We start from the raw sequence: 17,622 nt of genomic DNA on the forward strand, positions 1-17,622 counted from the left end.
ATGCCAACCCTCTACATGCAACTAGTCCCTGTGGCTTTCAGCAAGTAATCATGTTGGCTAATTTGCTCTGCAGCATGCTTGCGCACGGAGTGAAGTATGAAAATTATGCTGGTATTGGGCAATGCTGGGCTATTTCAGTCGTCCCCACCTAGCAACTTCCGGCTATTTCTCCAAGAAGTATAGAAATGGTTCGCCTAACATTAAGATCAGCTTGCCGGTGTTAAAATCTGTCCTGAGAATTTTCCTCTTTACGTAAAAATAATTTTAGCCAATGCAAACATCACTTTATAATACTAATTACGTTCTTTTTAAAATATAATATGAGAGTTTGACATAATTCTACATTAACTTACTACTTCATTATGTGCTAAAAATCTACTTTGGAAGATATGTGTTCTAGGTTAACCATTTAATTTATAATTAGTTCCTATATGAGAACATAAAACTATATTCAGAAGGGCGCGTGAACACACCGAAAACCTCACAGAACTTATAAAATCAAGGAGATCCCAACAAGTCATAAGAGAAGGAAAGAATGCCAGCCAGTTTTCTAGCGACGCTGACGAAGGAAGTGAAGGCGAAGGGAACAGGACACAAGCTTCCTTCTCACCGCCGCGGTCGCGACGAGTTCTTGTTGGGTGGCTTCCGATGGGACTTTTATTTATCGCTTTATAAAATAGGTTTAAATTAATTGGCTGCTACGCAAATATATGATGCATTAAAAGTCCGGATTTAATTTCGGTTAATTAAGTACTATAATTATTTAATTATAAGTTAGTCCCATTTACCTAACTCATATGAATAAAGTAAAATACAGTCATTAAAGTGAGAGAAAGCGATATGTTTGTTGCAGAGCAAGGCCTTTTCTACAAATCATTTTCGAATGTAATTTTTTTTCTATCGGGTCACAAGTTTGTATTTCGTAAGCTCATCACTACCTCCCGCGGTCGATTGGTGCAGCCGTTCAATTACTTCCTATAATTATTAAGCAGGAAATAAAATAATTTAATGCATGATGCTCGCGGGTGTCGCCTACAATGATGGTTATTTTCTGGGTATTTATTGGGGCTGTAAAGTGCACCTGCCCGGCGACTGGTTCCCAAGGCTACGATCGCGCTGTGTTCACTTGATCGGGTCCTTTTTATTGCGCCGAAGAACTGCACGTATTCGATTAAAATAATTTGCTTCTGATACTTTCAGGGAAATTCATGATAAGAGGCATAGGTTTATTAGGAATTCATTCGCAAATACAAATTAGCTATTATTTTGAGATTTAATTCTTGCATGCAAGTCTTGGGTTTTTCACTTTTTGCATCTTTTTTATTGTGCATTAAATCCATATTAGATGGTCTCCCTCAGGGCTCTAATGTATATCAAAAAGTTCATGTAAGCAAAAACAAGGGTTTTATTGGGGGTTTATACGTTGCCTAATTATTTTGGAATATTATTGACAAACTAACAAAATTCAAGTTTGTATAGGTAAATAAAGAACAGCTGAATGTTGAATGTTGCTGTTGAGGTCATACTTAACTCACCTTTCCTTCTTTAAAATCGTATAGAATAACGCGTAGAGTGCTACACATGAGGGAGGAATCTTGAGTAAATATTAAGTGTTCTGTGAATAAAACATGAAAAATTAGTTGCAAGTATATCATTGTGATCTCGCATTGAACGTCATTCGAGCTCTTCAATAATTACAGCACCTGCTCTTCAGCAGCCCCTGCGGCACCGAGGGCGCCTCCGCGTGACCTCCGTCAGGTATCGCACACACAACACCCATGCAGGACAATCCCAGCTGATGGTGGTGGTGGTGGTGGTGGTGATGGTGATGAGGGGTTGAGGTGAAGGTATTGCTTCTAATAAACGCTACTATCACCTCTAGATGACATGTGAGCTACAGCAGTTGTTGGTGTTACTGGTGTTGCTAGTAATCCAACTAACGTTTGAAAATTGAATGGAAATATCAAAACTATTATCAGCTCCGTTTATTTTCTCTGTAAACACACGCTTTGGTTTCAAGGTTACCTAACGTCTTGAAGTTTGAAAAAAACTTCATTCACTTGTGACCCACCATCTTAGAGCACGTTTTAGATTTTTATGGTCTGTACGATGTCCTCATTTCACGGGAGCTACCGACACATTCAATGAATCTTGGATTTTTTTTGTTCACCAACAATGAAAATGATTCGTTTGTTTAGTGAACTCTGTGAGTAACAACAAAATTGCGTGCAGCACGTTAATGTAATAACCATCACAGATCCATTGAATTTCATGGGATTTTTACATGTAGGGTCACCGTAATCAATGGGAATTTAGTCACAGGCGTGGGAATTTCCCGGTGGCGGCTTGCCAAGCTAATCTGCCTGCCACTTATTGCACCTGAATGACCCCAAAAGCAGATTTATTTATGAAGAGCATAATTCGTTTGTGAACTAACTTTGATGTTACCACGAGATGGTGCTGGTGGTGGTGATGGTGGTGGTGGTGGTGATGAGGGGTTGAGGTGAAGGTATTGCTTCTAATAAACGCAACTATCATCTCTAGCTGACGTGAGAGATACAGCAGTTGTTGGTGTTACTGGTGTTGCTAGTAATCCAAGCATCGTTTGAAAATTGAATGGATATATCAAAACTATTATCAACTCTGTTTGATTTTCTCTGTAAACACAAGCTTTGGTTTCAAGGATACCTAACGTCTTGAAGTTTGAAAACAACTTCATTCACTTGTGACCCACCATCTTAAAACACGTTTTAGATTTTGATGGTCTGCATAATGTCTACATTTCACGGGAGCTACTGACACATTCAACGAATGTTGGATTTTTTTGTTCACCATGAATTAAAACGATTTTTTGTTTAGTGAACTCTGTCAGCAACAACAAAATTGCATGCAGCACGTTAATGTAATAACCAGCACAGACCCATTGAATTTCATGGGATTTTTACCTGTAGCGTCACCGTAATCAATGGGAATTTAGTCGCAGGCGTGGGAATTTCCCGGTGGCGGCTTGCCTAGCTAATCTGCCTGCCACTTATTGCACCTGAATGGTCCCGCGCATTCATTATGTGTTCAGTTATCTGCCTTTGTCTGATATAAATAAGCGGTAATGGGCTTATCCTGTTCAATATTTCTATTTTGATTATTTTGACCATGAACATGATTATTTTGACCATGAATATTTTAACAATGATTATTTTGACCATGACCATGATTATTTTGACCATGAAAAGTAATATGGGAAAATATTTCGTTGGAAAAGCAGATTTATTTATGAAGAGCAAAATTTGTTTGTGAACTACTGTACGTTGATGTTACCACGTATGTTGTAATGCACAGTGCCAAGCCTCACATGCACTCCTCAAGACACTATACACACCAGCCAGCTTCGTATTCCTTCGTATTCCTGAGTACGTTTGCATGGGGCACAATAACCCTAAACCTAACAAAACTTCTTTACGAGGGGAAATTGCGATATCCCTCTCTCAAAGGGCTTTGGTTAACTGTGTGGGATAATATTTAAGATAAGTTTCATCGTTGCAACTCAATGTACAACTCTGCTTAGATTGGAATAAATATCCAATTAATACGATTGTATCTTCCCTTGTTCATTCGTAAGTAACTCACTTAAGCTTGAGAGTTACATCGAAAATGTTCCACAATCGCACGAGAATAAAACCTCCAACTACTACGATTGCATCTTTCCATACCCATTTGTTAGTTACTCACTTAGACTTGAGAGTTCTCACGTTGCTTGAGAGAATGCTCTACGAGTTCTTGCGTTGCTCATGCGGAATGTTCTCTCCAAAGCATTCAACCTCGATTGCTGAAACGAATCGAACTACCTTGCATGTACATTAGAGTCAGCTAGTCATTCAAAATTATTTATATCTATATTCATGAGAACTGCAATATCTAAATAGCTACTCTATAGATTCTTGCGAGCCTAAAAATTCACGATTGATGTAGGCTCAAATACAAATTTGTTTGTGAAACGGCAATAATATGCACCGCAATATTTACGACAAAATTATTGAGATTTTATCCAATTAACGATATATACTTGCTTGGCGAACACGGTGAAGTTGTTTACAGATGTCCACCCGAATGTTGACAATATTATTTTTCTTGGCGTTCGTTTTCTCTCGCGAATTTGATGAAACTGTCGAGGCAGATTCAAAAGAGGCTGATGTGATGTACAAGATCTAAACTTCTGATGTTATCTACGGCTTTGTCTGAGACGTTTTGTTTACACTTTCAAGGGAGGAAATTCGAGTTGCCTGCGCTAGCGGGCATATCATGTTAGCCGAGGGCAACGTCGGCCGTATAGTCACTTCTACTGTTACCCTCAGCCACATTTGCACGACGTTAATATATGAGTTCTGTTTTTAAATGTGTATCGTCTTCTTCTTGCAAAGAAACTTAAGATTAATTTATGTTCTCACTGTTTGCGTGATTTTGAGATTGGAGATTGTGAGCAAAATAGCGAAGTCGGCATAACACGCTATTTTTTATAAGTGGTAAATTTTGTTACTGGGCAGTTTATATGCCAAGTATATGGGCAGCTCACATGAAAAATGATTTTGTTTTGCTTTAATTACATGATGCTTATTCCGATCACAGTTTATATTTGAATTTTGGAAACTTGTCCACTCCACTGCCCGCGAAAAAATACGTAAGATGAGATAGCACTTATTAGGTCTGCATAAAGTATCGAACCATCTTTTGCTTTCAGTGAAAATTAGCAACTGGTGTATATATATAGGAACCTGCTGGTGGTGGAACTGTAGACTTAGTAGGGAAGGAATCATGTATAGTAGGGCTAAATAGGGAAGGAATTATCATGTATAGTAGGGCTATTTATATGTACGTAGTTCTTGATTCCGGTTGCACATACCCTAACCAAATTCAGAGGCGTGTCAGCTTCTGATTCGAGGAATCAGAAGCTGAAGCGGATCTAAATTTTAACTGGGTACCTACGTATTAAAAGATGTCGGTGCAAACTCCGAAAAGATATCATCTTCTCATTGCCGCAACCGACATCGACGAATAAACATGTAGCCAGACTCAAGTAATCTCAAGCTCGTAGTCATTATACTTGACGTGAGAATATATTGTACTTTACGAGCCTCTCACGACAACTCAGGCAGCGGCTCAAGCTATATAGATCAAAATCAAGCTTGAGTCTCACACTGATCTCCTTGTCTTATCGACAAATAATTAACTTATATAGGAGATGAAAATAGGAGATACGTAAGGCTCAGCCGAGAAAACAATGTCGTGCAATGGTGTGATGCAATTATATGCTCGGGCCCTCGTCGTTTTCCTAATGGCTACAGATTAAATTTAGATTTATAAAATTTATTTGCTACTTTACGTCTTCGGAGAGAGAAATGCAAAAAAATGTAGATATTTGAATGGTAATGAAGAGAACAATCTTCGCGATTTTACACTAGGAGGAATTAAATCGCGTTACAGCATAGATTTACGTAAATTATTGACTGAACTTGAAATGAAAATTAACCATAAACTAAAGTGAACATAAAATTTAAGCCATACATTGTCACTAGAGTTTTAATTCACCATCATTCACTGACGCTTAACTGCCGTTTAAAGTTAATGTAAGTAGACAGCAGGTCAGTTTATTTTAATCATGTACGGAATATGATTGGTATCTGGATTAACGACGCTGAATTGGTTGTTCATGAGAAAATCAATCTAAGGTCCAAATAAGATAAATTGCAACAAGTGTAACCCAGTTACTGGTTGTATGTTTGAAGCACGTTGACCGTTGACCACTAGCACGGCTACCCTCATCTGTAGAGGGTAGAAGCCAACGCTCCCGGGGAAGAATTTTATGAAGCTGATCGTCGCTTGCTGCCGCGCTGGTGTCTGGTTGCGTAGCAGGCTCCTGATGTGTAGCAGGCTCCTGATGTGTAGCATGCTCCTGATGCGTAGCAGGCTCCTGATGCGTAGCAGGCTCCTGATGCGTAGCAGGCTCCTGATGCGTAGCAGGCTCCTGATGCGTAGCAGGCTCAGTTACTTGAGAGAATGTTCTACGAGTTCCCACATTACTTGACAGAATGTTGTACGAGTTCCCACATTACTTGACAGAATGTTGTACGAGTTCCCACATTATTTGAGAGAATGGTCACTCCAAAGCATTCCAGCTCGATAGCTGAAACGAATCGAACTACCTTGCATGTACATTAGAACCAGCTAGTCATTCAAAATGATTTATATCTATATCCATCAGAACTGCAATATCTATTTACCTACACAATAGATTCTTGCAGGCTTAAAAATTCACGATCGACGAAGGCTCAATTACAAATTTGTGAAATGGCAATAATATGTACTGTAATTTTGGAGGCAAAATTATTGAGATTTTATTTAATTAACGATGTTCTTTTGACCTTGTGCAGGTCATCCTAGCCCGTTTGGCCCGACAAAGCGGTATATCAGAGCTGGGTGCATGAAGTGTCACTATTTTGACAAAATACCCTTTCATTTTTGTTACTGTCGAGACAAACACCAGTTTGGAAGCTCATATCAAAGCAGAGAAATGCCATTCTCCATCACAGATCAGAGATGCTCGAATATTTGCTTAGCGAACACTGTGAAGTTGTTTACAGATGCCCACCCGATTGTCGACAATATTATTTTTCTTGGCCTTCGTTTTCTTTCACGATTTTGATGAAACTGTCGAGGCAGATTCAAAAGAGGCTGATGTGATGTACAAGATCTAAACTTCTGATGTTATCTTCGGCTTTGTCTGAGACGTTTTGTTTACACTTTCGAGGGAGGAAATTCGAGTTGCCTGCACTAGCGGGCATATCATGTTGGCCGAGGGCAACGTCGGCCAACCAACTAATTTACCAATATTAGATCACTTTCAAATCATCCTATGAGTGTATTTTGAACCCTATGTCTAATAGAAAACTCTTACATATGCTAAAGGCTAATAGCCTTCGTCTATCCAAAACATCTTTTGATACACAGATGACCAAAATGGGGTTATATTTGACCCCAGTCTTTTATGTCCCTTTTAACATGCAATTATAGTTTTTTCGGCAATAATAATGGATAAAAATACTAATTTGACCATTTTGAAGCTTTTGTTAGGAATGTTTACATGTCAAAACTTTTATTTATAAGATCGAAATCAAACTTCCAGAAAACACTGCATAGTGGTTATAAATAGTTGAAAATTACAGTTTGTGCAAGTGATTACATTGGATTCTATATTCTTCCGCCTTCTTTTCTGAGCAAGTAATTATCATATTCATGATACTATCATCAAACAGAAGTTGGAATGCACTTATTGGTGTATCTATGTTTTTACTGATGCCAGTAAGTCCATGGTGCCACGCGCAGAGTATTTCGCCTCGAAGTTCTTCGGTTAGTGGAAGGGGCTTTTTTCTTCCAGTTTGTCCCATCTCTTGATTGTATGTAGTCATCATCATCATCGTCTCCATCGGAGTTTTATTCAGAACTAGAAGCTGAAGAATCCTCTTCATTAGGCAAGAGGTGGTCTTCATATTCTGAATCTTCATCACATATGAGTTCTTCTTCACTATCGACCTCCAAATCCGATAAATTATTCATAACTTATCCTATTTCATCATCAGTATGAAATTTACGAGACATTGCTACTGTATTTAAATCTGTAAATGGCCAAAAAATACTTAATTACAATGGAGAATAAATTTTAGCATGAAATTTCTGGTCAACAACTCTTACCGAAATGGGGTCATAAATGACCCCGACTTCATAACTACAAAACTATCATAGTAATTCTCTAGACATTTTCATCTAATGTTTTACACTTCATTTCAGAAAGAAAACCACAGTATAATAAATTTTTAGCAGGTAATTTATATATACATTACTGCAAAATTTCACATTCTGGGGTCATTTCTAACCCCATTTTGGGTCTCGAAGGGATAGTTTTATTCAATGTTTTATATTCAAGGAAGATCCCTTATTTCAGGACACGGCCGAGCTCTTCTTTGAGGACGTGCGCCTGCCAGCGACGGCGCTGCTGGGCAAAGAGAACCAAGGCTTCTATGAACTCATGCAAGAGCTGCCTCAGGTACCTAGAACCCATGGCTTCAACTTAGACTCCCAACTTGCGAAGCACTTGCTGCAATGCATTGCATTGCCTTAAGAACAAATTCTCGTTTGGTCGACCTGTGCTCTCGACATTTTATTTTTAAAATGATGAATATTTTAGAAAATTACATATTTTGCGGCTGAAAACATTCGTTACAGCAATAAACACTTATTACAAATTACTCTTTTTGGATAATTACTGTTTTCTTTCATCAATCCCGCATCAACTTCTTTCATCTGCACCACTTCTTTCATCTGCACCACTTCTTTCATCTGCACCACTTCTTTCATCTGCACCACTTCTTTCATCTGCACTACTTCTTTCATCTGCACCACTTCTTTCGTCTGCACCACTTCTTTCATCTGAATCCAGGGATCAAATCATAAGCATGTAATGTTTTGATTTACATTCAGCTATCATTTATTTTTGCTCAACGCAATTAAGACCATATAACAGGAAGTGTTTCGAGTATGTTTACGTTCTCATTATAATTAACAACTCAATTTCACCTGCGCAGGAACGTCTTCTCATTGGTGTGATGTCAACAGCCAACTGCGAGTGGCAGTTTGAAACAACGCGCGAATATGTGAAGCAGCGCAAGGCTTTTGGGAAAACCCTTTCTAATTTACAAGTAATTGCTTTACTGCCACAATAGAATAGGCTATAATGAGAGCGTATTTAGCCCCAGAACTGCAGGTTGAGCTTTTTTACCACTGCTAATATTGTTTGAGGTCAAGTTATCTTTCTGGTAATCCACTTCTAAGAACTGGCTATAATAATCAGCTGTAACATTTTGTAACTTTGATTATAAACATATTAAAATAGATTATAAACATATCGAAGTTTTTGACACTATTCTATTAACTGTATTAAGGGAATTTATACCCAGATCCCCAGTAGGACTTTCCTCTCATGGTATAATGCAGTGTTGGGATAACTATCCTTTGGCATAATACGTACTTAATAGTCACCTCATCTCTGCCGTTTCAAGAGATGAAAAGGTCAAAATTTGGTTTCTATTCGTTCCGTCCAGGCTCTGGAAATGAGAGCTTCCAATTTTTCCTGGGTTGAGTCTTCTGCTGTAGCTTCTGAAAAATCTAATTTTCACAATATGGTGATTTGCCGCAGTTTATTGCGATAGGAACTTTATAATTTTTTCGACTGAGTCTCGCGACAGTGCGATAATGAATGACCCTTTTCTTGAATCTTCAGAAGCATGCATTGCATTTTCAATGTTTGGTGATTTTGATAAAACATCACCGCTACGATCGTCATTGATTTGTGATCCGTTACAATTTTTTCTCTTCGTCCATTGCTGAAGTGCAGCCTCGGCTATTGTAATTGTACTATTCTTCGTGTTTCACCTCACATTCAGACGGGTGAACGAGAACTTGCTGGTGCTGCGCACTAACACCTATCAGGATTGGTTAAACAAGTCACATAATAACTCCTAAAACGAGCATCTTATAGTCTTATAGTTGGAATGTGAACGAGTAAACATGATAACCTTAGTGTTTGTTTCAGGTCTTAATGCTGGGTTGAGTGGTTATGTAGGCAGGATTCCTGGTATTTTTCTGCTCATTCTTCGTGTGCTAGTGAACACCTTCATTGTTTAAATGCGTCATCCTGTACGATGGGCTTTGTTTGTATAGCATTGTAGCGGTCATTTTTAGACATTAGCACTATATCTTTCCTGCTAGCTTCAGCGGCCTGGCTATTCAAGACCTCCTATCAGCTGTTGTTGATTAAACGTTTCCGATTGAATAAATTACTGATTCCGACATACCTCGCCTTGTTGACGACTTTTATCTTGCGCCCGCTGCGAGATAACTTCACCACTGATACGACAACAAACACGGTGTCCATTGTACTACTATTAAGGTTTTGCATGTGACTGAAGATGTTTCTTCCAGTGTAACTTGTTTTTCAGTGCAAGCGTTTGTTCCTTGATGGTTTGATGTATCTAGTAAGTATTTTAAAGAGCCTGCCTTCATTCTGCTTTCCGAACATCATCTTGCTGTGCAGTCACCATACGTACTTAATAGTCACCTCATCTCTGCCGTTTCAAGAGATGAAAAGGTCAAAATTTGGTTTCTATTCGTTCCGTCCAGGCTCTGGAAATGAGAGCTTCCAATTTTTCCTGGGTTGAGTCTTCTGCTGTAGCTTCTGAAAAATCTAATTTTCACAATATGGTGATTTGCCGCAGTTTATTGCGATAGGAACTTTATAATTTTTTCGACTGAGTCTCGCGACAGTGCGATAATGAATGACCCTTTTCTTGAATCTTCAGAAGCATGCATTGCATTTTCAATGTTTGGTGATTTTGATAAAACATCACCGCTACGATCGTCATTGATTTGTGATCCGTTACAATTTTTTCTCTTCGTCCATTGCTGAAGTGCAGCCTCGGCTATTGTAATTGTACTATTCTTCGTGTTTCACCTCACATTCAGACGGGTGAACGAGAACTTGCTGGTGCTGCGCACTAACACCTATCAGGATTGGTTAAACAAGTCACATAATAACTCCTAAAACGAGCATCTTATAGTCTTATAGTTGGAATGTGAACGAGTAAACATGATAACCTTAGTGTTTGTTTCAGGTCTTAATGCTGGGTTGAGTGGTTATGTAGGCAGGATTCCTGGTATTTTTCTGCTCATTCTTCGTGTGCTAGTGAACACCTTCATTGTTTAAATGCGTCATCCTGTACGATGGGCTTTGTTTGTATAGCATTGTAGCGGTCATTTTTAGACATTAGCACTATATCTTTCCTGCTAGCTTCAGCGGCCTGGCTATTCAAGACCTCCTATCAGCTGTTGTTGATTAAACGTTTCCGATTGAATAAATTACTGATTCCGACATACCTTCCCTTGTTGGCGACTTTTATCTTGCGACCGCTGCGTGATAACTTCACCACTGATACAACAAACACGGTGTCCATTGTACTACTATTAAGGTTTTGCATGTGACTGAAGATGTTTCTTCCAGTGTAACTTGTTTTTCAGTGCAAGCGTTTGTTCCTTGATGGTTTGATGTATCTAGTAAGTATTTTAAAGAGCCTGCCTTCATTCTGCTTTCCGAACATCATCTTGCTGTGCAGTCACCACGTGATTCTCTCTCAATATTTGACTATCCGTCATCAACTCAGTCTCTTTCTGTTCGTCATCAACTCTGTCACAACTTTCATAACTTTTTTTAGGTTATTTGATTCTTTATGATTGTTTGAAAAATTTGTACACGTACGAAATCAATTGAAGTAAGATGTCCTTGAACTCTCTAGTTACTTCTCGCAAATAACGAGATTATTACACATATCTTCCCAAATAATGTGAGATCACACTATCATTATTTATCATTTGCCAAGTCTTCGGATATGCAGAACCAAGTGGCGTACGACTGCGTGCAGATGCACGGAGGCTGGGGATATATGACCGAGTATCCCATCAGCAAGGCGTACGTGGATGCCAGAGTCCAGTCGATCTACAGCGGTGCAAACGAGATCATGAAAGAACTCATTGCCAGGACCATAGTCGCTTAAACTTCCATTGCTCATCTCAACCTCCACGATGTAAATTCCTTTGTTAAATGGGAATGGTCAAGATTAACATCGCTGCCAATCGGGTGACCTAATTTTTTCGCGTCTAATAACTGTACGAGGATGGGATGCAATTTGGCCACTTGTAGGCAAAACTATAATTCTATGCGCACATTATGGAACGAAATAAGATTGAAGATATTCATCCCTTATTGTGCACCTAGTAAGGATGACCGACGTCTCTAGGTTACATCACTAGTGGAAAGTACAGTAATTTAAGCTTCGTGTACAGAATAGAGTAGAAATTGTTTACTTGATAGTTGCGTCACATATTAATCCAGATATTTTCTATAAATGAGCTCCATAATAATGTTTTACGCTCGACCATCGTTGGGACAGATATTTTTGCTATGGTTTTCTCGTGCAGGAATTATTATTATTATTATTATTATTATTCCACGAAGAGATTGTCGTGGCGTCTCGTTCAGATCGAACTTCGAGGACACGTTACAAGTGGCTAAAAAAGGAATATAGCGTGTGTCATTGCTGCCCCCATGAGAAATCATTCGTATCCTCTTTTTTTTAGTTATCGTGAACCGGTAAAACCATTCATCAGAGACACGTCACAAGTCGCTCATCTGTTTATGAATTATGTGGTCTCGATAAATCAACCATGCGAGATTTTAATTTCCACGAGTTCAGATCATCGGTGAAATAGAATGACGGGAGACATGTGATGCTGTGCAACTAATCATCCCTGCGATACACTACATGCATGCTCTTGTCTCTTCAATAAGTATTCGACCTCGATCGACTTGCGAACATCCTGCAATGCAATCATTAGCACTACATGTGCTTGGTCTGCTATCTGCATCGCAACTGAAGACCAGGCAGTAAAAGCAGGTGATGGAGATACGGGCTAAGCTCTGGAAGCACTTTGGTTGTCAAAGGTAAGGTCCTACATCCCTTCGTTGTGGAATCTTCAAAAGGTTTATAGAACTGCCTAAAGTATTTATCGAATTGATTAAAAAGTATTTGTCGCTCTGAAATTCGCCATGAAAGTATTAATAGATCTTCCGCTTACATGAATAGCTTTATTCCTCTCGGTTTAAAAAGTTTTTATTTATTTCAATGCTGTATATGAAAGTCATTTTATTTTTTCTCGTGTTCGTGTCATGTTACTAATGATCGTCGTGAGTGAAAATTTTGGTGCTTGTTATCCGTTACGAAGCAAAGTGAACCTCATTTACCTCTGCTACCCCAAAAACATGCTGCCGCTTTTCTGGGTTTTGATTTTAACCCAAAAATGTCCGTATTTTTTAGGCTTTGGAAAGGGGGGGGGGATTTCGCAATGGTAGTTTTGGACTGCAAGCCATTGTTGTGAGCAAAGAGCACTTTGTATTCCTTCAGTTACTGTATTCTATTTCGTCCGGGATTGGGTTAAAGAAAACTACTTGCTTCTATTTTGAATTAAACAATACTCTATGGAAAGTTATGAAGAGTTACGATACGTAGTATTATTTTTAATATAATAATACTATCTCAATACTTTATGAGTTTTGGTTTGGCTAAGATAAAGCAATAATCTATTAACGAAACTACCTAGAGATATGTCATGTTGAGAAGATTGAAGAATTTTATCGATTTTTTTTACTTCATTATCAGCTGCAAGAAGATGCGACTAATTTTGCTGAATTGTTTCGCTTTTACTCGAAAAACAATTGATTTGTGAGGCTGATTGTTGTCATTCTAATTCTAATTCATTTCTTCAGTTGTTTGATAATCATGTTGAACTAGTATTATAGGTTGACCCATGAGAAGCTCATTTTTGCAGATGCAGTTGATTGTTCGCCTGTGACGTCATTGATCTCAGGGACGTCACGGGCATTAACCAATCACTGAAATGCGATCAAACCAGTCAACCAATCCGTCATGGGAATGACGGGATTGTTTACGTTTTTCGATCTACGTGACGTAACAAGAAAGCTGAACTGAAAGACGGAACTTCTCGTGGGTCAACCGTATATAGTTCAACCATGTTTAATAATAACCTGATTTGGAATCGGTTTTTAATGAGTATATTACAATGAATTCGGCGACTTTTGATTTAAAATCCTTTTGCAGCAATCTGATGCAGTAGATGATTCTGAAATTACTTAATTGAAAATGTGATGTTAATTAGTATTAACAATTACATTAAACTAGCATCGACTTATGCTAGGTCAACCCCTGGGCCAGCGGTTAGAGTATTTTCGAGAAATGAGAACATATAGTTTGAGAATTATTCATTACCAGTCTGTATTACTTGAAATTTTCGGCCAGTTGTGTTCTGTTAATCTCATACATCAAATCTGTCTGTCTTATAGATATTTATATTAGCCTTTCTACACTACAATCGTCCTTACAATAATTTCTCGTCACTCTTGACTCTCTTGAAACATAAACCTGGAATATTTGTAACTGTAATAACAACACTCGTACTAAACACATGCCGTTCACAGGTGTGCATCACCATGTAACACCACACTGTAATAATAATATGTAAGTGTTAATAATAATGTAATAACACTCGTACTGAACACATTACACACTACTAACACATCTCAGGTACACACTACCATGTAATAGCACACTGTAATAACAACACTCGTACTAAACTTATAAACTTCACAGGTATGTGCAAATAGGTCTGCGGTCAACGGAGGCCGTGGTGTCGCGGTACGCAGTGTCCACCAAGGTGGACACCCTCTTGGTGTTCCGGGAGGACGCGTCCACCCCCGCCGCGTCGGTGGCCATGGCCGACCTGCCCTACGCCACCATGCGGGACGTCTTCTCCACGCACCAGTTCCTCATGCTGCCGCGACTGTCTTCACAGGTTATTAGTGTTGCACAGTTTCATAGGTTATTAGTGTTGCACACTTTCATAGGTTACTAGTGTTGCACAATTTCTTCATTATTTCGTCCTGCTGTGCAATAGTTGAGCTGTATTGCGGTGATGGATAATTTCATTGAGCCCAATTGGTGATCGGATAATTGAATCCTTATTTGATACTAGTTATACTTGCGAGATAATTCACTCTTTTAAAGAACTCCAATATGTACCATCTGATGGATCACACGGCGGACTCATATATTCATCCACTTCATGAATCACACGTTGAAATCAATCCCCGAATTCTCTCTTCCAAACTCTCTTTCCAAAACCCTATTTTCTACAACCTAATGAATCAAACTAGTTAACTACGCACTCTTTCCCCGACAGTCTGTATTCGAGGGGCTGTGCCCGGTCTCGGTCTCGCGGACTCGACGCCACTTCTGCGCGGTGTTGTTCACGGAGAACTCGGCGCGGGACGATGAGGCGCGCGCTGCGCTGCGCCAGTACGCGCTCGAGCGTCAGCCGTCGCACGCCACGCGCGGACGCCCCGACCACCACAGCCAGCGCGCCGACATGCGGCACCGACACCTCGTCAACTACGCCTACATCTTCCAGGAAAAACAGGCGCATTTCGTCAACGCGCTCGTTGGTGGTGAGGGTTTTGAATGCGGTTCATTAGCTTTATAGATGCGAGAGACAGTGAAAGATCTAATTTAATTTATTTTTTATAAATATTTGAACTATTTGACATAACTCTTCCGCGATTTTTAAACATGATTGTATGATTATATATGTTATCAATTGAATTCCACCTAAATTTTATTATTACCATTATTTCCGCCTCATCCTGTATGTTTCAGCCTTTCAGCCTCATCCTGTTTCAGCCTTTCTGTTCAGAGAAAGTGTGTTATCGTTGTGCATGTGTTCATAATTGGCCTAATTAAGCTTCATTGTAAACTTCATGTTGTGGGTGAATTTGCTTTGTTTTTAATTCACGGAAAATTGGGTTTTCAGATCTTATCAACTTGATTACCATCTCGTTCACGGCAATTTCATCATTGTATTTCTTCCTTGTGACAATCTTAAATTAAGCATGATAAATTCAGCACACTTTCGCTGTGTTTAACAGAATTAATATCTGGCGGCTGAATATTTCAGTGTCGGCCTCGCCTTCTGAAGTTCACCAGCACGTAGCCATCCTGTGGCGTTCAGACAGTCGTCGTATCAAGTTCACATGGGTGCCTAAAAGCTGGCAACCTGATGACGACAGCGACAATGTACACTCGTCACCAGAACACGCTTACTTGCGCTACAATACGTCGAGCTCTGTGTTAACTGCGTCCATTGAACGTCTCTTAACGACCGACGCTGCGTTGCCGTACGAGACAGAACTCCAGGAGCTGTTCGACGAACACGCCAACTGTATTTTGTGGCGCATCCTGACGCGGCTCTCACACTGGCATGAGGCGCTCTGGCAGAGTCTCAGTAAAGGCGACCTCTACGTTGTGTTCTCTATGATGGCGACAGTTGTTCTCATCGTTGGTATTGGCTTCCTCATGCACTATAAAGTGTGGGTATACGCATTAACAGATGGTCAGATAGTGATGGTGTGCGCATTATCAACCAGTGTTCGCAATGTCAAGTGCCATTCTACTACTTTTGAAATATCATAACACATGATACTATTTGTCACCAATTTCAGAATCTGCAATATTGCTATGTTTATATTATGAAACTACTTTGACATTGGTAAAATTCTGTCTTAGGTTGTAGGTCTATGTTAGTCTTGTCGCTTTCATACTTTCGTGTTCAGACAATCTTCAAATAACCTTCTTTACTGGGATGTTCACTGCGAGATGTATGAAAAAACGTGCGCGTATAAAGTTTTCTCAAAAAATGACAGATGAAAAAAAATGAAAATGGTTAATTAGTGAGAAGATACAGTTAATATTTGTATACGAAATGAAAAATGGAAAACTATTTTCTGCTAACCTACTGTACGTAGGATAAACTTTGCACCGATTAATCTAAACTGAATTGATAAGGCCAAAGGATAACGTGACTATGGAAATCACTTAAGTTATTATACATAATTATCAAAGCAAACTGCAGGTATGTACACTATCACACACGGTTCTTAATCGACTGTGTATAAACTACACGACGAGAAAAAGGCTTCGGATTTTTACAAAATTTTTCGTTCTATTCGATTCGAATGAGAACGCGGTCCTATTTTCAGACCATATCTTAAAGTTACTCCTATAGGTCGATAAAGAATTTCATTTAACACAGCCAAGCTAATGCTAAGAAAAATGTACAGTTGTATACTCTAATAGAACGTTGAACATTACCGTAAGAAAATACCAACAACTCATCTTAAATACCAACAACTCATCATAAAACTTTGCCACCCATCGGCAAAAGTTTTAGAGTGCAGTAAATGACGGGCCTCTGCAGGGCTGGGAGGTGGCAAAGAAGGCGATGACGCGCGACTGCTGCCGTGTAATCAAGACTCCAACATGACATCACTCCACTCGGCTCAGTAAAATCTTTGTAAATTCCATTTTAATATATGATAAAGATTTTGAATACTCCCCAAAACAGGTTGATTAATTTAAGACGACGCCTCGTCACCGACGTACGATAAATTTGAGCGACCCACACGTGATCCTCGACTGCCGTCTCCAGCTGCTGCTTCATCTGCCAAGCGTTTGATCAACGTTATTGCTCGCCTGTCTCATTACAGCAGTCCATAATATCAATATCATTATTTATTATTGTCTGATAATGCAATAAATTGGCGAGAAGAAAATATTACGCAAAATTCTAGGCTTCGTCACAATATTACAAAGAAAAATCGCAAGTAGAGTCAGTTATACACTGTAGAAGTCCTTACGCCACTGGATAAATGAGGGTGTAATGATGCTACGCGAGTACACACAACTTGAATTATGATACGCGAGTGGAGCAACTCTCTGTGGCGCAAGTATTTAGTCAAGAACTACACCACAATCAAGTTATCAGTGAGTTAATATAAACAACGTTCTGGAGGTTCGGCAAAGATCTCATGAATGTTATCTACCGTACAAAAAATACAAA

General features: G+C 39.2%; 1 protein-coding gene across 1 annotated transcript; it reads left to right on the top strand.

Annotated features, from left to right (window-relative positions):
• The first annotated feature begins 11,486 nt into the window (after window positions 1–11,486).
• On the top strand, window positions 11,487–17,069 carry LOC125178608 (dnaJ homolog subfamily C member 16-like). The gene is made up of 5 exons (XM_047882809.1): window positions 11,487–11,566; window positions 14,322–14,523; window positions 14,911–15,175; window positions 15,682–16,116; window positions 16,981–17,069. The coding sequence occupies exons 1-5, from the start codon at window positions 11,487–11,489 to the stop codon at window positions 17,067–17,069; spliced, it is 1,071 nt and encodes a 356-aa protein (XP_047738765.1).
• Window positions 17,070–17,622: the final 553 nt, after the last annotated feature.

This window comes from Hyalella azteca, unplaced genomic scaffold, assembly GCF_000764305.2.
Source record: "Hyalella azteca isolate HAZT.00-mixed unplaced genomic scaffold, Hazt_2.0.2 contig11374, whole genome shotgun sequence".
Classification (NCBI taxonomy): Eukaryota; Metazoa; Arthropoda; class Malacostraca; order Amphipoda; family Hyalellidae; genus Hyalella; species Hyalella azteca.

Coding starts and splice junctions, on each gene's coding strand:
- LOC125178608 (XM_047882809.1), top strand. CDS start 11,487: ATGCAGAACCAAGTGGCGTACGACTGCGTGCAGATGCACGGAGGCTGG. Junction 11,567..14,321: donor GAGTATCCCATCAGCAAGGC/GTACGTGGATGC, acceptor TAAACTTCACAG/GTATGTGCAAATAGGTCTGC. Junction 16,117..16,980: donor GGTATACGCATTAACAGATG/GTCAGATAGTGA, acceptor GGGCCTCTGCAG/GGCTGGGAGGTGGCAAAGAA.